The sequence below is a fragment of the Centropristis striata genome, chromosome 21, assembly GCF_030273125.1.
Source record: "Centropristis striata isolate RG_2023a ecotype Rhode Island chromosome 21, C.striata_1.0, whole genome shotgun sequence".
Classification (NCBI taxonomy): domain Eukaryota; kingdom Metazoa; phylum Chordata; class Actinopteri; order Perciformes; family Serranidae; genus Centropristis; species Centropristis striata.
This window is the reverse complement of record NC_081537.1, coordinates 22041913-22064851: the sequence shown is the minus strand read 5'-3', so window position 1 is coordinate 22064851 and position 22939 is coordinate 22041913. Positions and strand designations below refer to the sequence as shown.

Sequence of the window (22939 nt, the reverse complement as noted above, 5' to 3'; positions counted from 1 at the left end):
TAGCTGCCCACTCACAGCCTCTGCAGGTCCACTGATGACGGCAGCAGCGCTCGGCCCTTTCAGTGCTGTGACACAGAGGGAGGGGTGTGGTGCTTTAATCTCTGGAGAGAAAAGGGAAAAGAGAGAGGAAGAGGATGGGAGTCTCAGTGGAACAACATATGCCATGTGGGCCCCGGGTAATGTATGACTTCTTGTGGTAATCGCTGTAATGAAGTGGGGAGCTGGTTGGGAGCGAAGCGTACACTTTCACTTCTACAGTCTGCTGAGGCCCCGAGAGCCTCAGCAAATGAGCCCAGAGGTCCAGGAGATAGAGTGGATAGTGTGTGATTGGGAAGGAGGAGGAGGAGGAGGAGGAGGAGGGGGTCGGATGAAGCTGGATGAGGGATATTTTTGGGTAGAGGAGCAGAGAGCAAGAGAGGGATCGGGGGGAGGAAGGAAGGCTTAGGAGGAGCTGTGTGAGTGTGTGTGATAAATGCCTCATTTCTGTGCTGCCAATGAGAGGAGCACAGACAAAATGGATGTTCCCATGTCCCCGTCCTTTATCCTATCCGGTCCGAGGCCACGCTCAGCCATCTATCAGTGCACCGGCTGTACCGGAGCACGTGAGCTGGTAGCCGGTCGATGTAGTAGAGATATCGTCTATGGAAATGAGTCCAGGCCGTGCAGGCAGGCAGGGAGGTAGCTCTGTGAATAGGTACTCCAAACACAATTGAATCATAACATCCACTTGGCAATTTTATCAGATTTTTTTGGTCTACGGATAATTATGTCCTCGAGCCTGAATGTAGGCGGATGGTGTGTGCTGCTTCCGTAGGATTTTTATGGAAATGTGGTCACTACATACAGCAAGGTTGGTCTATTAATTTACATGTTCTACTGCTGTCGTTTTATCTCACCTCAGTGCACATTTACATACTCTGATTTCTCTTCAGTTGCACCTCTTGTTGTTGTTTTTAGAGGAGACTGGAATCTATTTAGCTCAGGTATGACACACGGAGTGACAGCACCGGAGAAAAGTGCACCAGACTCGACAGCACGGTGTCATAACAGCACACATCACAGGACCGTAATATCTTCCCAGTGCAAACACCAGAGTCCAGGCAGCTGGCAGGTGGCCGTGTGTGTGTGTGTGCATGTGTGTATGTGCCACCTCTTTGATCAAACAGGCATTATTGTCCACACGTGCATTCTCTCTTTGTGCAACTCTTCCTCTGTGTATATTTTTTGGCAGCATGTGCACAGACGTGTGTTTGTGTGCATGTGGGAGTGCTTTTGGATCATCCTGTTAGACCAGCTATGAAAAAGAGCTGTAGATTGGCTGAGGTTTTATCCCCCTCTCTCTTAAAACACAAGGAAAATAGCAACCGTGGAGGAAGGGAGCAGATGAAAATAGCTCAGTAGGCAATCGCTGACTCACAAGGCAATGCTGGGAGTCAGGAAGGCATCCATTCCAGTATACATCAAATCAACTAGCTGTTGTGTAACTCCCTCAGTACCCGTAAATCAAACCGTTCTCGGGTGCTTAGCTACGTCGAGTGTGACTTTTGTGCACATGTCCCCACTGTGGCTGCATAGGAACAGGGCGGTGACATCACAGGTGCCATTTATCACTTTTTGACAGATTTGCCCGGAGTCTTTAGGGCCGGGGGGGTGGAGGGGTGGAGGGCGAGGGGGAGGTGGAGGTAGGGCCGGAGCTGGTTGGCTGAGATGTAGCATGGTCAGCTAACTACCCAGCTCATTCATCATGCCACTCAAGCAGCGTAGGCTGTCACAGCTCATGTTTTTTTAAGTACTGTGAAATGGAACAAGAGCATAAACCAGATTCATATGATTCACAGGCTGATTAACATATCAGCTACCATACATGCACAGGTTACTCATGCACCTGTCCGCAACTCGCAACAAGAATTATGTTACTGCGAAGGACACATATGCAAAAAGCATCGAAACCTTATTTCCTGTCATATATATCCAAGCCAAGCCAATCCACTTTATTTATTTAGCGTTATTTATATTTAGCAAACACAAGGTTTCCAAAATGCTGCACAAAAAGATGAACACAAAAAATAGATAACACAATAAAAGTTGAAGTAGACAAAAGAATGGTAAAATAGAATAAAATAAAATAAAATGCACTGCCTGCACTAAATAAAATATGCATGTATACACATACGATCTATGTACAGCAATGTATGTTAAAGTAATTTCTGTGAGCAAATAATAAACTTAACAATAAGACTCTTTTTCTACTCTCTGCCGGAACTGACATCAGACACAACAACACTGCAGTGTTAAAATTATGATTGTGTACTTTTTTGGAGTTTTAAGCTTTTATGAAGGAGTTTTTTTCACTGACTGCAATGACAGTAGTTCAAAAACACTGTGACTCACTAATTTCCATTGCACTAGCTCAAAAAAGAGTCTCCAGATGTTGTTGTACACTCTTTTCATGCTGTTGATGTTTAGTTTATTGGCTGAGTGTTTTTTCTGCCTGTGCACAGTGCAAGAGGAGAGAGAGAAGAGCCACAGTGGACTGTGCATACTCTGAGCAGCATGGCAATTAAATTACAGCATAAAGTATTTCTTTCTTCTTCTTTTTTTTACTGATTGATGATATAATTAGCTAAATTTGTCACTACTTGCGTTTTAGAAATAAACCTGCTACGATGCCAAGAAACGTAGCTAAATGTAGTGAGAAGTTGGCAATAAAGCACACATTGGAGAGTGGATACAGATACAGAAGGCCTGGAAATACTTGGAAATGCTGAAAAATCATTGCAAAATGGGCTTTTTTTTCTCCAGGAGAGGGGCTTAAAGAGACAGGTACTACAATGGAGCATTACATACAAAAGGAGAATATAGATATATACAGAAAGACAGTATGAGAAATATGTGTTTTTGACCATTAAAGCGTGTAAACATGTACATACGGGAATAGAAAACACCTGAAAGTTGGCATAATAGGTACTGTTAAATCCTCTAGAAGCTAAAGACAATGTTCACATGCACACAAGTATCCTGGCTATAAGTTTAAACATATATGCTGGTTTCAGGAACTTGGAGAAGTGCAGGTGTGTCCTCAACTCAAACTATGAAGAGAGGAACAGAAAGAATATGAGGATAGCTGATGTAAGGTGTTTTACATGCTGAAACGAAAGAAAAGAGCGGAGACTGGTAATGCTCTCACCTTCTGTCCAATTAAGTTAAATTAAAGTCTTCAAAACAGCATACAATGTGTACAGACAGCCAAAAAACTTTCGATATCACTCCCTCGGAACAGAAATGACACATTTGCTGAATGAGTCAAAGACAGAACTGCACAACCACAGATGATCACAAACCTGGATCATCTCAAGGTGTGTTCAGACTCAAAACAACATTTCAGTCTAATTTCAACGCTCAACCTTCTGCGTAACTGCGAGTTTCAGCTCATGGTTTCGCCGTCTGGCTGCAGCTCTACTGTTCCGGTTTATCGGTCATTCTCTGGTCAGAAATATAAATTGTCAGATGGAAGTGATGGAAAGATTTGCCACTGTAAATAGACTCAAAGAAACACTAATACCTCTCAGCCCTCCAGAGTGTTCTCTGAAAGCTAAGTGCCTCGAAAAAAGAATCTGTATGGAGGGGTGCAGAGGTTTAAAAATATTTGGGAACCACAGATCCACCCCTCTATTATTTCTCAGTTTGTATGCCGAAAATACAGAAACCTCCAAAATGTAAAAAGGTTTTTTAAACCAAATGGATTGTGGTTATTTTTTCTATGGAAATCCTCAAGGTCTAGGTGTCTTAGTGTGGATTTTTTTTTTTGGGGGGATTTTTTTGGAGTTTTATTTATTCCGAATACCAAAAAATAGCAAAATGTGTGTGTGAGAGACAGCTCAATCCTTTGAATAATCTCAGAACTTCTCAAAGACTCCAGTTCTTTCTTTCGTTCCTCCTTTTCTTGGTTATTCTGTCTTGAATTGGAGTCATAAAGCCTGAATGTGAAGTCCGAATACTTATCTCAGCTAGAACCATTTTCACTCTCTCCTGCATCTCTTTGTCGTCAGTTTATTCACACATTCATTTCTATACAGACCATCAAGCAACACACTATAAAACTGCCAGGTTTGTGGACATATGTCTTATGTAAAAATGTATTAAATTTATGTTGACTTTCAGTTACTGCTGATGAAACCCAACATTTCCTTATGATGCTGTTTCAAAATAAAAGCTTTTAAATAACAAAACAGCAGCAGGCTTTAAATGTGAGGACGTTAAATATATGAAATGAGTCTATCCACTGTTTTAGTGACTGCCATGGATCAGTCGTGGGTGTATTATAAGATCTGGATCCCCAACCTAAAGATGGCGCCTATTCAGTCCAATGAGAATCACTCTTTTTTTCCCTAGTTTTTGAGTTTACTCCTGCAGTAGTGTTTCTCCCTCTGATCCCACCCAGGACTTCCCTCTTGGCTAATAGACTTAACATCATGAGGACGTCACAGATTTAAGCCACTTTTTTCAGCTCAAGGAAAATTTTACAAATTTTTTAACTCAGCGAATCAACAAGGTAATGTAACGTGATACCATGAGTTGCCAGTGAAAAAAAAGGGCTGCAAGGCTGCGAGTGGCGACATATGCAGTGAGATCACACTCAAAGCCTCGTTTTGTCTTCACTTACTTTGGACACATTTATATCTATTTGTATCCACTGTGTTGCATATTTGCACTGACTTGATGTGCAATCACTGCCTCTAAAGTTTGCTTCATCTCCTGTTTGACTCTCGCTTGTAAAACTTTTTTTGTTTTGCAAGTTCGGTTGTTGTTTTTTTTACTTAATCAATTCTTATTAATTTGTATTCCTTATATTTGTTACACGCAGCCTTATAATTGTTATTGTTTATTATTTAAAATAATTCAATTTTTACTCTTAGTTTTACCAAAAATTTCGATTTTAAAAATTCTTATAAAAAATGTCTCTGTGAGCTGGCTTTTAATTCTAATTGAGCTGGAATGTGCCCCCGAATATACTACTGTAGCTATTAATGGTGACTGGTTTTGCTGTTTCTATCTTGTTTCTATTATAAAGCTTTCTTTTACTTTGTGCTTGTTGTTCATGTGTTTCTATATTTTCCAAAGTTCATTGTAAATTCATTTTGTAATTCTCAAAACTTGAACCTGAACATCTTCTGTTTGAAATAGCGAGAGATGAATAAACAGGTTTTTCTCTTCGTTCAATGTAAATATCCCAAACATGATGAAACCACGGTACATAAACATACACAATGTGATAATGTGACTCAGCGCCTTGTGTGATGTATGTACAATTATCACTGAGTCATCTTTAATTTCACAGTGTCCCTCAGTCTGCCTCCTGTCTCTCTCTGTACCCACTTTGCTTTTGAATATTTTACATTGTGTGTGCCAGAAATCCGGCTTTGTTCTTTTCTGTTTGTTGCGAGTATCTCCCCGCTTGATGTTTTTAGCACTGCTGCATAGTCTGATAGTCGACCCCTGCCGGGGATTATGAAATGATGCTGTTCTGTTTTTGGGGAGGGAACGTTTAATTGAATGGAAACAATCTGGTGATTTAATAATTAATGAGTACGTAACTGTCTGTCCTCAGGTTGAGGCTCTGAGTGATGCAGTCTCTGTTCGGCGGAGGGGAGCTGGGGCTGCTGGGAGGGGGCGGCGACGGCGGCGGCCTGAAGGAGGATGGCTGCGGCAGCGTGGCGTGGCACTCCTCGCCGCTGCCCCAGGACGACGTCTACTCGGCCTCCCACTTTGCCCTCATCACCGCCTATCAGGACATCAAGACGAGGCTGGCCTGCCTGGAGCGCGAGAACACCAGCATCAAGAGGAAGCTCAAGATCTATGAGATCAAGGTGAGCACTTTTAAAAGTCATATATTAGGAGATTTCTGAGAACTAATCATTGTTGTCCTTGTTGGAGTCAGACAGAAGGTCTGCAGCACTGACAAGGATAAGGCCAGTTAGGTTTTTGATTTATTAGTCGAGCTTTCCACTCTGAGCATCACTGAGACTTTACACAAAGATTAAAGACAGTGGCTGAGTTGGTGGGCTTTGATCCTGGAGACATAATTCTACTTTATCTAAGCAGAAGGCTGCTGAAGTTTTAACTCATGTTTAAGTAAAAAATAATTTTGAGTAACAACCATCAGGAGCAAACAGAGGGGCCATAAAGGGGTTTCACACTCACATAACCCCTTGTTGAAAGTGAATTAATAGCTCACTGGAGCTATTGCTGCTGAGTAAACATCCCTTTAAAATAACTGTGGAGCTCATTTACACCTGGTAGTGACATGCAGTTTGTAGAATCATGCAGTATTTGGACATTGAGGAGTTTGCATTTATACTTTTACTTCATTTTGCCCACAAACTGTACAGGCAGAGTGCTGGAGGATTTATCCATAAACATGGCACGTCCCAGGTCATGGGGGCTCAAGTTATTTTCCCTTAGTTGAAGAAATTCAAGTGAACAACAATCACAGAAAAGCTCTCACTGAGCAGGAGGAGCTTAGATCTCACGCTCCTCCAACAATGCTCATTAAATATGTATAAAAATGGAAATCACACAAGTGAAAAAAGGAGAATCTAAGACATGAAATAGTGCAGAAGTTCAAAGTGCTGCACACAACTTTGAGAGCAAAATTCAGTCTGGATTCAGTCTTTCCACTCAGCTGGCCGAGATCTGATCACACAGCCAGGTCTCACTTCCAACTTATCAGATACAGACACTTTATCACGACCCTCTGCATCTGATGAGCAGCTGTATGAGATCCACACCAATATCAGACTCTTAGAGCAATGCCTATAATGTGAAGAGCAAGAAGGTCCAATCTGGGTGGGTGTGAGTGGAGGTGGATGTGTCAAACAAACCCTGAACTTTGACTCAGTAGAGCAGGAAAACAACAGTCAGTGTTGTCCTTGCAAAAGTCCTTTTACCCTTCGACCTTAGTCAAGTGGTTTTATTGCCTGAAGTTTGCACAGAAGTTTATTTTGAAAAGCTTCTATGCATGCAACTAAACCGAGTTTTGCTGCATGCATGTTTAAACCCAAAGCAAAAGATTGGTTTGTGCATTGGTGTCAGATGCTGAGAATGCACTGGATCACAATGCACTACACATGCATTTACATGTTTTGTTACTGAGATAAAAACATTTTTCACCATACATCAATATTTTTTTCAGTTTTATTTTTCACAAATCTTTTAAACAACTTCAGACTTGTTCAAAACCCCCAAACATTAAATAATTTCCTGAATTTTAACCCTTTATATGCCAGTTTATATATTTGAAGTTTTCCATAATTCTTCCAAAAAAACACACAAAAAATGAAATGAATTATTTTCCATATAATAAATAGTAGGAAGCTGGAGTTTTGGTGGTGATTAGAGTCTTGGATATCTTTGGTAGTTTTGAACAAGTCTGAAGTTGTTTGCTTGTTTGTTTGTTTTTATTTAGATCCCAATTGGCTTTTGAAAAGCGGCAGCTATTCTTGGGGTCTATCATATTTCAGTGTGACAAATACAATGTAGAAATACACAGAATGATAACAGACATGACATTCATTATATGAATACATAACATGAAACAAAAAGAACACACAGACAATAATTGTTTACATGTTTTGTGTAATTACATTACACATAAAACATGATTGACATCACAAAACAATTAAAAAAACAAAAGAACACAATAAGACTGCATCAATTAAAGTTGATATTTAGATAATGAATTTGAAGTAGTTTTTTAAAAGCAAAATAGATTTGATTGAGTAATATGATAAGGGAGTGAGTTCCACTGTTGCATTGCCCTATGTATAACTGTACGTTGAATCATAGTCTTGGAGCTTGGTAAAGTGAAACAACCTCCAACTGCACGCCTTGTTGAATAATTATGTGCCTCTGAACTGAAAGACAAATTTCAAAGAGATTTAGGAAAAATAATCTGAAAAAAAAATACTGATGTATGCTAATTTAATAGCAGTTCCAGTGTGCCTGGCCTTTTTTGGCAATGAAGGTCACGAGAGGGAGTATCTGGCACTACATATAAAATACTAATGCAATAAAATCGATTTTGTTGCTAATCTTTGACATATCCAAGACTGTAATCACCACCAAAACTCCGGCTCCCTACTATTTATTTTATGGAAAAAAAAATCATCTTTTGTGTTTTTTTGGAAGACATTTTGGAAAAATTCAAATACGTAAACTGGCATATAAACAGTTAAAATACAGAAAATTATTTAATGTTTGCCAGTTTTGAACAAGTCTGAAGTTGTTTAAGAGATCTATGAAAAAAAATCAGAAAAAATATTAATGTATGGTGATTCAATAGCAGTTTTAGTGTGCATGGCCTTTTTTGGCCACAAGAGGGTAGTAAATGCATCAATGGAGTAAAAGACATGCAAGGGTTAATGAGAATGAATTTTAAAAAATGTACTAAAAAGAAAAGTTCCTGTAAAAATTCATGCCTCAAGCTGTAACACAGCCAAAATGATCAACAAATGGAAAAAAAGAGAAAAATGTACAAAAATGCCCGAGGAGGGCACAAGGGTTAATGATATCCAGTCTATGACCATGTGTTCCATAAATAAACCTGCTTTCTTACTTCTTCACTGACTTCATCTTGGGTTTAAACCTCCTGATGCTGACAGTACCAGTTTGATTAACTGAGTCAATAAGCATTAAAGGTTATTGGTGAAATTGATTGGGAATCAGCAGGGAAATATAGCGACTGTTTATTAAGAACAGCTGTGTCAAAGGGCTGCACAGAGTTCAGAAGGGTCAGTTCACATATTGGAAACAGACAGAAAATGAGCTGCACAAGTATTTTTCACGGGTTGAAAATGTTACTATGGATCTGATGTAATATAGGAGATTACCGGCTCAAAGTCTGCGACACTCTAAATGTTTCGGGCCTGCTTGGATGGTGATGGTGGGAATCAGACTTGCTTTTCGGTTGGATGAGAGAGCAGGTGAGGCAGAAATCCACCTCCTAGCAGCAGCTGGGCCAACGGACTCATATACAGTGGGGGGAAGGCAGCATCAAGGATGAGCGTGGGAGGACAGAAAGTGAGGAAAAGTGGAAAAAATAAGTGGAAAGAGGGAGCTAAATGGGCGGAAGGATGCAGAATAAGGCACTAAAACGGAAGAGAAACGAGGGACTGGGAGAAGATAATGGCACAAAGAGCAAGAGAGGAATATATGAGTGAAATTAAGAACAAAAGGAGGATTAAATAAATTAAAAATCCTGGATATTATTATAGTCTTATTCTAGGAATTATATGGAGGAATGTACCACTCAGCGTGTGTTGCCTGCTTCAGCTACATGATGATCAGTGTTTACATTAGTACAGACAGAGAGGAGAATCAGTAGCACTCGTTTCCTGTCTGAGAGCAGAGAGAACCAAATGCTTCAAATGACAAAAAGTTATCAAAGATGCTGCTGAGCTGGAAACGCTGAGGAAGACAAATCCAGAAAGATGCAAGCTGTTACTGCGTTACAGTCTACCAGGGATACTGTTGGAGGGAAACTCTTCAGTTAAACTTCACAAAGCTTTGATTCTGTCACACGTGTATCAAAAGCAGATGATTAGTGTTGATGGTGTTTTATATATTTGTTGGATTTAGAAAAGATAACTTATGATTGATCCACACACACACACCTGTCTACCCACAAATAAAGCAAAGAATGACTTCATAAGAAGTTAATAAGCATTCAACAACAATTAAAAACGAGAACTGAAGAAACGCCATCTTCAATCAAATTACAGTGAGAAAACACCAGAGGCAGAAACCTGTACCGAGAGATAAAAATAACAACAATTATTATTAAACCTAATTAGAAACTACACTGAAAAAGTAAAATGCAGTCAATTATTAGACAGATATACAAATAAAGCTCTATTAAAACCAAGACTAATTAAAACGACAGCAAGAGACAATTAAAACAAAGGAAAAGTCGAAGTTTAAAAAAAAAAAAAATTGGAATAAAATGTAATTTATATGTACAAAACTATTCCTGCCTCTCCTGTCCTCTCCTCTCTGCTCTGTGTAAACAGATTTTTAGTGAATATTTGTCACGTGACCATTGGTCTCAGCAGAATCAATCATGTCTTCACAGTGTATCTGAGGAGCAGAATTTAATGTGTTTAACAGGATCTAGTTATTACAAACGCTTTATATTTGGAAACGTTTTAAATGACACATGTAGAATAAAGTGATTCTGACAGAAATGTCACTATTTTAAGCTTAGTTTTGATTACTTTTTTCTAACTGAAACTTTCGGAACCTTTGATCCGTTCCGACTGTCGGAAAGTTAAAATTTTAACAATAATGCATGTTTTTACAGTTTCTTTCTACAATAAACGATGTATTTTTGGCGACCTTTTCAAGGAAACATGCTTCAATGATGGGGTTCAGATGGTAAAGAGTTTTTTTGAGAAGTTTTTCCTTGTCTGCTGTGAGGGTCAAAGGTCAGAGGGTGTCGTGCTCTGTACAGTCAGGCACCTTTGTGATTTGTGATTCCAGGCTCTAAAAATAAAACTGAATTGAATTGAATGTGAGTGCAGTTTGACTTTGTCTCTCCTCTCCTGACATATGTGTCAGTGCAGAAGTCCTGCGTGCTTTCAGTGAGCAGCTGCTGCTGAAGGCTGCAGGCTGCCGCAGCGCTGTTGACTTACTCACAAGCGGCAGTTTGTTCAGGGCCCGTTCCCACAGAGACAGGTGTTGATTTTGGGGAGAGCAGGTGCAGATGTTGGCTGTTTGGAGGAGGATTTGTCACACCTGTGCATCTACAAATACAGATTTAATTTTTATTTTTATTGTTTGAGATTTGGACAATCACTGACTCCTGAAATGTGGATGCACGAAAACTCTGAGTTCTCTTATTTTAAGCATTTTTTTCAATGCAAGGTGTTGCTGCAGGCTTTTTCCAAACACAACATGCCTGAATACAGCTGCTGTAATGATGCAGATGGAAGTGCTTCCTGCTCCTTTGAACATGGGTTGAAGTGAGGTTGTTCCTGCAGTTTAGAGCTCCCGATGCACAGCAGTGTGAGGATTCTTGGGGCCCCTGGGGGGTTTCACCAGCGTTGCGAACATTTACTGTTAAACTGAGCAGAGAGAGGTGTTCTGCTAAATGGAAAAGGGTTGTTTGCTCCTCAAATAGACATTGCATTGCATCAGCGGCAATGACTTCACAGAGAAAATGAAAAAAGCCCTCCCTGCACTCTAAATGTAAATGTGTTCATTTAGGTTGAACCACACGCAGTTATATAAGTCGTCCTGTGTGTTTCTACCAGACAACAGTTTAGCCCGGTAACTAGACAAAGTGCTAAAACAACAGTAACTATGGTGGAGCCCTGAGCACGTATCATATCCTACAGAGGCGTGATTACATAATCGGTCATATCTGCATAATCGCAGCTGCATATAATGCAGTTATTTATGCATAATTTAAATGTTACATGAAATGCTATTTGCATCACTTCTATATCTCTGTGTTATCATGAAGTAGTAGTCATAGTTTACTCCAAATGAATGATGTGTTGTAAATTTACTGTATTATTTTATGTCTTTCTATATTAAGTGCAGATAAAAAAGCCATAAAAAGGGAAATTATTACAAATATCAACCACAAAATGGACGTTGACATATTTAAATTAATACAATGGGACGTGTATATATATATATATATATATATATATATATATAGGGTTTTTTTACAGTAAAATTTAAGGTAAAAAAATAATTCAAAATCATAAAAAAGGTAAAAAGTCTTGTGGCAATAGTTTCCAAACAGCTACAGTCATATTAAGTTAAAATAAAATAAAATAAATTAATAATAAAAAGCAAACAAACTTTAGTTATTCTACATTAAATACATTAAATACAGGTATTTACTGTAGATGATCTGTATTTTTTTAAAGAAGATATCTGTAAAATAACTGACAGTTCTTTACTGTTATTTGATGGTCAGTGATTTAAAAAAAATCAGAGTAGTGAGGCAATGAGATTTTGAAGAATTAAATCTGTATATTTGTGATGCAGTTTTGAAAGATTTACCTCTTAAACAGAACAAAATGTCAAAACATTGACATTTTTAGCTTTTCGTACAATCAGTATCATTTAAAAAATGCCACGGTGGAGTGATCTAATCTGCAATGTCTGAGATATAGAGATTTGGAGTTGAAAAATAAACTGAAAAAGAGTGTGAAGAAGTCAAACGATGGACAAACAGCAGCCTCAGGTTTCATTGTGTGGGATGAAAGTGGAGGAGTGTGATTAAAGAACCCTGCTATGTAAATCCACAAATTAGTTTTAGGAGAAATGGAAAATAAAATCTAGTTCATGAGGAAAAAACATGACATTAGTTAAAACACCCTGATCCCCTGAGTGATATCTGGGCCAAACACAAGCTGCAGTTGATACAAGATGAATCTTTTATGATCCCAGTGTGAAATCATCAAAAAAAATGCAGAAAACAGCAGGAAAAAGAAGCAAACAAACGAAAAGTAGACATAAGCAAAAGGGCTCTCAGTCTTATTATTACAGGTCTAATTCTGCGCTTCTATAACGTGATTTATTTCTTTTTTTGTCTGCAGTTCCCTATGATCAATGAGTTCGGGGAGGACACCAACTCCTACTGCTCCTTTGAGAGCAAAGAGACAGCACTGCTGCACTCAGAAAATGGAAACCTGCAGCAGAGAGTCAACGTCCTGACCCACGAGGTAAGAGGACAGACGAGGACACGAGGGCAGACAGACAGAGGGAGGAGGGAGGGAGACGAGATATAAGAGACGACAGAAACAAGATGGGATATTTACGACATAAGAAGAAAATCCATTCCTTTACTATATTAATTTAAATAAAACCCTTATCACACCAAGAGGTTTTTCCTCCCGTGCTTCTGGATTCTGCAGAAATCCCTCCCTGCATGTGAATTAATTGAATTAAAAAGAAAAATCGAGGCCAGCCCTGGTGGACATACGCTGAAAGATGTCCAGAACTAATTAAGCACTGAAGCTGCTGTCCAAGAAGAAAATTACTGAGATGGGCTGTTTTTTAAGAAAGCGTCCAACAAGGAGCACTGTGACATGGGATTTTCACGCTGGTGTTCTATTTTGGAGACGGAGTATAATTGGGAACAAACCTGGCCAAGATTCTGCTGAATGTGTGCGCTGGGAGAGAGAAGACGTGGGATAACACATTTTAAAATTAATGGGTATTATTTATTACACATGCAGCATGATTTAAACTATACAACAAGATGTGAGCATGCAGTTTTACAACTTTACTACTCTCAACATTAGTTGAACTCCCTTCCAGTGGTGGAAAGATGTGGACTTTACTTGAATATTTCCATTTTATACTTCTACTTCACTACATTTTAGAGGCACATATTGTACTTATTACTCCGCTACATTTAGCAGACAACTTTAGCTACTTCTTCAGGTCAAGATTTAACATAAAAATCTGATTAATTTAAGTTGATTAGACATTTTTGTTTTACTTAAACCTCATCACAGTATATTAAATGAGCTCTACCTTTACATATTAAAGCGGTGCTTACATAAACACATAAAGACAGATAATTCAATAACATGTTTGTTAGACATAAAACAATCTGAGTGGTTCCATTCTGCATGACAAGTACTTTTACTTTTGATACTTTTAATTACATGCTGATGCTGATATTTTTGTACTTTTACTTCAGTAAGTTTTGAATGCAGGACTTTTACTTGTAGTGGCGTAATTCTGCAGTCTGGTATTAGTACTTTTACTTAAGTTAGGGATCTGAATACTTCTTCCACCCCTGGTAAATGAGTACTTTTACTCAAGTACTGCCCTTAAGTTCAATTTTGAGGTTCCTGTACTTAACTTGAGTATTTCCATTTTATGTAATTTTATACTTCTACTCCACTACATTTTGAGTCAAATATTCTACTTGTAACTCCACTAGATTTAGCTGACAGCTTTCGTTACTTTCCAGGATGAGAATTAACATGTAAAACATGATCCATTTAAAGTGATAAGACATTTTTGTAAAGTTAACCTCATAACAGTTGGAATAAAATATTCTTTTTTTTTTACCTCTTTCCATGAAAAAATTGTGACAATTTAATTTATTGTTGACAGATAAATCAATCTCCTCCCAATGTGAAACCACAATTAACGGTATTGTGTCTGAAAACAGAATTATTCCATCTTTATGGGCGACTGTGTAGTTAAATGAGCCTATATTGACAAAATTCAAACGCTGCTTACATAAATGCATCAATACAAATAATCTAATAATATATTTGGAATATATAAGACATTCTGCATAACGAGCAGTGATGGAAGAAGTATTACGGTCCATTACTTCAGTAAAAGTACTAATACCACACTGTGAAAATTCACAAAAGTGTACTTAAAGTGAATAAATAAAAAGTTACATAAATAAATGCAAAAGATACAGACAAATAGACAAATTTTCTAACTTTAATTAATATAATATATTATTTATTTTGCAATTTCTGTATTTATTTTTTCATTTATTTATACATTTTCATTTATTTATTTAGTTATTTCCACATTTATTTTTACATTTCCACGTGTATTTATTTATTTATTTTATTTCTACATATATTCACTTTTTTTTAAATGTATTTACTTATTTATTTATTTCTACTATTTTTCGTCCCTCATGGAATGGACCCAATCAGATTGTTTTATATATTCCAAATATAATATTGATGCATTTATGTAAGCAGAATTTTACTGGTGTTAATGTAGGGCTAATTCAAACTAATTAATATACTGTTATGAGGTTTAATTTCTAAAATTGATCATGTTTTTCCTGTTAAAATCTCGACCTGAAGTAGTGGAGTAAAAAGTACAATATTTTGCCTCAAAATCTAGTTGAGTAGACATATAAAGTCACATAAAATGGAAATAAATTGTAATTAAGTGCAGTACTTGAGTAAATGTATTTAGTTACATTTCACCACTGATAACGAGTATTTTTCCTTTTGTACTTTTACTTCAGCACAGTACTTCAGATGCAGGACTTTTACTGGAGTAATATAACCAAAGTAAGGGATGCCTTCCGGAGAGAAAGATGAGAATGGCAACATCCCTAATGTGTTTTACTGCTTAATCCCCTCGCTTGCAACTCTACGGTTTTCTATGAGTGTGTGAACGAGAGTGTGGGGAAATAGAGATGAGAAACGACTGACACAGGAAGGCAGTGGTAAAACTGGTAGTGGTAACAACAACAAAGAAAGAAAGAAAAGAGCAAGAGAGCAAGAAAGAGGAAGGAAATGGTTTATGGGAGCAGCAGCAGCGATTAGCGCGGGACACACAAGGTCACATGGTCCTGACACCGACCGCTCACACTGATGAAATGTGCCACGGCTCGCTGAGCATGCTCTGTTGGGACCAGACCCCCCACGCCACCCCGCACACGCGTGCACGCACACACACACACACACACACACACACACACACACACACACACACACACACACCTCTCCCTTCTGGTAAAACGGTGACTTGCAGTTATCAAGGAGAAGTAAAGAAAGGTGACATATTTCCTGTCAGTGGAGGCATTAGAGGAATTCAAAGGTCACAAAGCAGAAGTGTGACCCTCAATTCTGTGATAAAAATCTACAAAACACCAACTTTTATCTGCTGCACAAAGAAAAAGTTTTATTGTAAATATGTCTGGTAATGTCTCTTTAAGTTTTGTTTTCACATTTATGCATTAAAAGTAGGGTTGTCACGATACTAAGATTTTCAACTCGATACCGATACTCAGGAAAATATTCGATACTCGATACCATTTTTGATACCACAACGATAAATCAAAGATCCGAAATTTAACAGAAATGTTTTTAACAACAAGAAAAATGCAACAGTAAAAATTAACAGAACCACAGGTTAAATATTTATAATAAAAAACAGTTGTGCAAAAAGAAACTGCAACTATGACAACAAGCTTCAGGTCTGAGGTAGTGCAAAAAATAAATAAATAGCATAAACAACAACAATTAGAACAATATTTTGTACGCTGTGCACAATATTAGGCAAGCTTGATAAGTCGACTTTTCTCTGCTTCATTCTGGAGATTTCAAGAGAGAAAATAACACTTTTGAAAATGAGTATTGTATCTGGCTACAACGTTTTAGTATCGATACTTTTTTGAGTATCGATACTTTTGACAACCCTATTTAAAAGTATTATGGATTTAATATTGTAATGAAAAGTCTATGTTTATTTCATATATACACGCATATATTATGTATATAACAAGGGGTTAATGGGCTCAGATATATATGTGAAAAGCGACTTGAGTTAAGTTTAGAAAAGAGATTTTGCTTTGAGTTCACTTACAATAACTTAAATCCATAAAATTTGGTCTCACAGGAGACACAAATACTGGTCTCCTGGATGAAATCTGTGTTTTTTGTCCATCTTTATACTCAGCCAGAAGCTTTGTCAAGGCCCTCAGCATGTAATACCTACGTACACAGCATCCTTTACCACACAATGGGCTTTCCATTGCCTGTAACGTAAACCCATTTGACACGTAAATTAATATATACATTAGAATATAAGGGAATATAAATTATTGTGATATGGGGAAAAAGGGGTCAAACAAACACTGGACTGACCGAGGAGACGGATGTTTGTGTTCCATGTGAAACCAAACAAATTTAAGTGGAGATATGTTATTTTATTATTATAAATCCTCCTGTTATGTTCATTTCTCAGGAACAGCAATAATGTTCATGGGTCAATTTGACCCGGGGCATGTTTAATTGTCCAAAAGTGTCAGAACCCAAAAAATCCCAATAAACAGTGTTTATATTTCATGATTAACTCCATTAATAACCATTTCAATCTTTAGTGCAATGGTGTTCTTTATCTCTCACAGATCAGGTTCAATGAGGATAATTCACTCATTTTTCATTTAAAAAAAAAAGTACATTAAAACCTACATATAATAAATAATTTTTTTACATGACATTGCGTTATTGAAAATTTTATTTCACATTTCAAACTTTTTTCTTTTACTGAGTGAGTTGATAAATTAACACAAGTCGCCTCTTCTGTTCAGGGTCTGATTGACCATTGAACAGTATCTATATATTATAAACATGCAAATATGTGAAATGAACCATTTTCATTGTATATGTTGATTACACTTATGAAGCCAAGCAGAGAAGTTTCATCTCAAAAAAAAGTTTTAACAATTTTTTTTAGATTTCAAAACTTTGAAATGGGTCAGTTTGACCTGCAACATAACGGGAGGGTTAACTATTTACTGTGAACATGGAGGTTTATTTTGAAAAGCCACTACGCATGTAAGTCACGGAAAATGGCGCAAAGGGATTTCGTATGTGACGTCATAAATACTACAGCCACTAGAGGTCACAGTTTAAAACAAAGTCAGTACGGCGTCGAAATCTGTGGGTGTGAGGCTCACGATGATGTGCGTTATTTATGAATTATAGTGCATTACTTTTGCATGTTTTTTTCTTTCCCTTCCTCTCTGATGCATTTAAAGCGACTGCAATCACATCAACGGTTTTGTACCAACAAATCAAATTAAAAATGAAAAAAAAAGCAGACAGCTTTAAAGCTGCGATGCCATTTAAACCAACAAACCGATCCCACATACAGAAACCCAGACTGCAGTGAGAATGTAAAAAGGTGATAATGAGGACATCGTTAGGCATATTATTTTATTGAGCTGTGGAGTAATCCCTCTGTCCTCAGTCACGATGCTGTTGACAAGCCGTCCTCCAGCTTAGTGGCAGATTTCTAACAGCATATGTTACCATAGACACTGCAGCGATATACCTCTTTGTCCTCGCCGCTCTCTTTTTATCTCACTCCTTTGCTTCTGCTGCTCCCACTTTCATTCTCCTAGTGACCATGTTCCTGAACACAAATCACACTCCCTCGCCCTCCTTTCCCTGCTTTTGAAAATCTCTCCATTTCAGTCAATCTCTGCGCACATATGTCACTGCTCTCAGACCTGTCAGGGAGTGTGTGATTATGGCATCCAGCGACATTCAGCCTCTTATTATGCCGCAGCGTGATAGATCAGCAAGACATCAGGAAACACATTTCTCAAAATAGTGTCAAAGATGTCTGTAGAAACCACGATTTCTCCATATGTCGAGAAAGGGGAGGCGCACATGCTGAGGTGTCAGGATTCAAGTGTCCTAAATTTTCTTGGTTACACAACAGTTTCTTAAGAGACACATTTGATGACTCTCAGTGGTGGTTTCTGCTGTTTCTCCCCTGCTCTCTCTCTCTTTTTCTGTTTGGGAGGAAGTTTGAAAACTGGCAAAGAAGGGGGAAATAGTAAATGTATGTCAAGCCTCTTTTTCCCCTCTGTTCTTCAGCTTCTCTTTCTCTGTGTGTTGCTTCAGCTCCAGAAGAGGAAGGAGAGAGAGGAGCAGCTGGAGGATGTGATCCAAGCCTACGAGAAGATTCACATGGAGAAGAGCAACCTCCAGAGGGATCTGGACAAGATGGTCAGAGACGTTATCCAGTCGGCTGCACTGTGCATTCATTTTACAGTAGCTTTTACACAGAAGCCATATGGCTCATTAATAAATTCTGACAGTTTCACATTCGGCTGAATAGAAAATGTAAACGTTGGCACGGCAGACATCACGAACAGGCAGAGAACAAAAATGAGGATTACATTTAAATCACCAAATACACTAAGTGGACAAAAGTATGTGGAAACCTGTGCATATATGTATGCAAACTGTTTGTCTAGAGTTTTTTCTTAAAGGGACCGTGTATTTCCTACATAAAGTGACGGTCAGCACGCCCACAGTTTGGAGAACAGGCAGGAAAACCAACATGGAAGCTCAGCGATGTGCTGCTGTGGACAGAGGCAGCAGCAAAATATGTTTTAGTAACCTAAACATATCAATATCACTAAAAGTGAATGCTCTATTTACAATATTTTCACAGCTACCTATGCTCTCTTCAAAGTCACCAGACTCCTTTGGGGGAAAAAAGCCATTTTAGCTCACAGGACATGGCGGTCGTATAATATTTTTGTGTTATTGTGTGATTTCTGTGTTTGGAAATGATTCGAAATTTACACTTTAAGTTAAACTAATAGATTTTTTAGGTGAGACTTTTTTTTTAAGTTGACTAAAAGAAAGTTTACTGTTGCCCCCGTCCACAGCAGTACATTTTTAAGTTTCTGTTCTGGTACTCCTGCCTGCATCCCCATTTACTGTAAGTAATAGACTTTGTGGATACATACCTCATACAACCATACTTCAAACTAAATCTGAACTATTCCTTGGGTCTAATTTAAGGAAAATGTTAATGCTACAACATAATAATAATATTCTACACAATTGTGCTTGTATTTGTCCTGTACCTCAACTCCATACAATATTTTTGATCATTTTTACAAACTGGAGACATGGAGTTTGTAAAATGCAGGTGTGGAGGGTAAATGGTAAATTGGCTGCATTGTATAGTGCTTTTCTAGTCATAGCGATCAAGTCAGCAATCACCCATTCACATACACATTCATGCACTGGTGGCCAAAGCAACAAAGCATATCGTCACCTGCTCATCACTAAATTAAACACTCACACTAATGGAACAGCCAAAAGGAGCAGTTTGGGGTTCAGTATCTCGCCCAAGGATACTTTGACATGTAGACTGCCATGACAAGGGGACAAACCACTGGCTGAAGATGCAATCATGATGGGAAATGTTAGAATATCTCCACATCAGCTGCTGCAATAGCTCGACCAACCCTTACAACGTACAAATATGTGACTCAAAACTACCAAATCATCATGTAATAGTCAAAGAGTGTAACAGTAACGTATATAGTCTGACTAAGAAAAAGAAACAGACACATTTTAGGAAGTGCATTGGATCACTTTGACTGGGCCCTTTAGAGTACACAGCTCATTTTGAAGTAATTGCCCTCTGAGCAAACTTTTTCATTACTTATACTGAGCCAACAGTCCTTCAGAGAGCAGAGTCCTTTTATAGTGAATCTGTGAAACAAAACAAACTCTTATTCGACTGTAAAGGATTTCATTTAGAAAAGTATTGTTTGTTTTCCAAGATCCTGCACCATCCTACCATTTAAAAACACTAGTTTTTAGCTTTATTCTCTGGCTCATTTTACCTTATACATGTGCACTTCTTCAGATTGTGATTTTTTTTTTGTAACACATTTCTGTAACCGAGTTGCAAATCAGAGTCGATCCAGACCAGGTAGACGTTTCCAACTGAACAGATTGGCTGGCTGCTCCTCCCCAGATCCCCTCTGTGATAATAAACCCTCTCATATGAGAGTGAAGTCCATCGAGCAGCTCATGCCGAGCAGCCTCAGCAGTTTTTATGTGGGCAGAGTGATTACGGGATGGAGTGCGCCAGCGATGTTGGAACTGCCGCCTGCCGAGGAGCGACACAGTGTCAATGTCACCTGAAGTCTGTTATTACGGCTCCAACAACCGACTGGGCCTCATTGACCTCTAACCTTCCAGCAGTTCACTCACTCACTAATCTACATAATACATACATGATTGTTTTTTAAGTCTTCTTTGCTCAAGGACGGACTCAAAAAATTCAACCCCCCACACTCGAAAAAAAGGAAACTGGGTGTCTGTTACCTTATCCTTAGTCTAACATGTAGCTTCTACTAAATAAAATGATGTTTTGTGGTTGAACAGTTTTAAAACATGTAGTTTTAGCATAAAATGCAACACTTTAAAGTTTACTAGAATACTTTATGTTAAAACAACCTAATTAAATTGCTGAATATAATACTCTGTTTAAAAATGATTTATTTCCCTGAATAATTACTATTATGTTCATTTTCATATGATAAGGTAATCTTTTAGGCTAAACCACTTCAACCTAACTTTGTTTTGTTGGCTCAGCACAATTAATTCATGTACTTCACTATTTTAAAAAGTAGTTGTAACTACCCTATTAAATAAAGTAACTCTTAATAATGTCATACGTGTTTAAATGGCCCAAGAAAATGATGTTAGTATGTTACAATTACCCTTACTAGTTGGACTGACCCCTGGTAATTAAGTAACACTAACGCAAATACATCATGTTGACCCAACATATTTACATTTTGCTCACTCAACAAAAATGCCACTATTACACCTGACTTCATCCTCTCCTTATCATGGCTGACCACGACAAAATAACTCAACTTTCAACTAAACAATTAGTTGATTTAATCAATTTAAGACTCAAATTGACTCTTTCTCCACAAAAATAATTCAAAAGCGCCTCATGTATCTGGTGTTTACCAGAGTTGTGCTCATAAGTTCCAGGCATAAAGTCATTCAGGATAAAAAAAAAAACTACTAATGAAGTCATAAAATCTTTGTTGACCAAGACTGAAACCACAAATGAGTCATTAATAAGAAAAAGAAGCATGCATGACATATAATCTGTCTAAATCTTGGCATTTACACAGTGGATGATAAAGTACAGTTTGACAAATCACCATGAGATGCTTGGATGGTTTATATCTCTCTGATGGGCTGTTTTGCATAGTTTTTCACATGTGCATAGAATAAACTTTCTGTTTGGATAAAATAATGAAGTAAAATAATGCTTCATGGTTGCAAATATTAGTATTATAACACCAGTGCCTGGATATGAATGTATATGTATATATTTAGCAGTCTTAGACATGTTCCTAAACTGGCTTTTAGCAGGTATTAAAGAGGCAAAGAACACACTGTATATAACTTCTGTAAATATTTATGTTGCATACATGTGGTGGGTTAAAACAAAGCATGCACCGTGTGTGTTCCAGACCAGCCTGGTGGAGAAGCATGTGGAGCGGATCCTGGGCCTGGAGTCTGCTCTGAGGCAGAGAGAAAACTCTCTGCAGAAACTCAACATGCAGCTGCACAGCAAAGACATGCAGTACCTGCAGCTGCACGCCAGCCCGGACACACACAGTGAGTGACTGTTATCTCTCTCCCAGGATGTGCATCTATAGCTCAGATGTGCTCTTGAACGTATTTCAAAACAACTGAAAAGTAGTTTTAATCTGTTGTGGAAAGGACATCTGTTGTGATCTCAACCAGCCAAGGCTGCACACTTGATTTAAAGTTTTATTGAAATCGCAATAAGTGCAAAATCCAAAATTAAAGGAAAACTTTTGTCAGAATACCAAGATGTCTCAGTGTAGAAACTGTATTCTACAGACTTCTTTGTTTTGGTACAAAAAAAAAAAATGTGTAAAAATCATCATGGCAATTATCTATATTTTTAATGAAACATTTAATTGTATATAAAAAAAGAAAAACCACCCAATCTAATAGAACAGGTGATGCATTTTAAGGTCATTAAGAAAAGTAAAGCTTTTATTTAAATTTTTCATGCATTTGATTTCAGTTGATTTGCAAAATGCCACAAACCTGCAGCTTCCAGTTCACTGCTTATTTCTCATTAAATCCGAGGCAATCATGATGTTAAGTACTTACTATATTTAGCTCTGGAATGCTTGATAATTATAGTGATAATCCCATTTCTGTTGATGTTTATGATCATTTAATAACAGTACATCTTCATTTCTAAATAAATATATATGCAATAAAGATGTAAAATGCAGGTCAGTTTAGGTCTGTATTGTGGTTAATGTACTGCTCAATTCTGACACTTTATAGTAAAGTGAGTACAGTGAGAAGATACACTTCTGTATCAACCAGCCTAGAATCTCTGTTAATCACTGCTCATCTTTTCTCTGCATCTTTAATCAAATCCAACAGTCTGGCTGGAAAAGCATTTTAATTGAGGTCGGGTTAATCCTCGGCCTGTTGGAGAGAACCAGCTTGGACATTTTGTTCCAGCTCCCCGGTCACAAGAAAAGAGACCTTGAAATCAACATGAAATTCAAAACATTTGG

At 37.8% G+C, this 22939-nt stretch overlaps 1 protein-coding gene across 1 annotated transcript in view; it reads left to right on the top strand.

Annotated features, from left to right (window-relative positions):
• tbkbp1 (TBK1 binding protein 1) overlaps positions 1–22939 on the top strand; it is a 75144-nt gene that overhangs the window by 26690 nt on the left and 25515 nt on the right. Inside the window, exons 2-5 of the mRNA XM_059324708.1 lie at positions 5609–5867; positions 12612–12737; positions 18435–18539; positions 21842–21989. Coding sequence (XP_059180691.1) covers positions 5625–5867; positions 12612–12737; positions 18435–18539; positions 21842–21989 — 622 coding nt within the window. The 5' untranslated portion in view covers positions 5609–5624. The remainder of the gene's footprint in view (positions 1–5608; positions 5868–12611; positions 12738–18434; positions 18540–21841; positions 21990–22939) is intronic.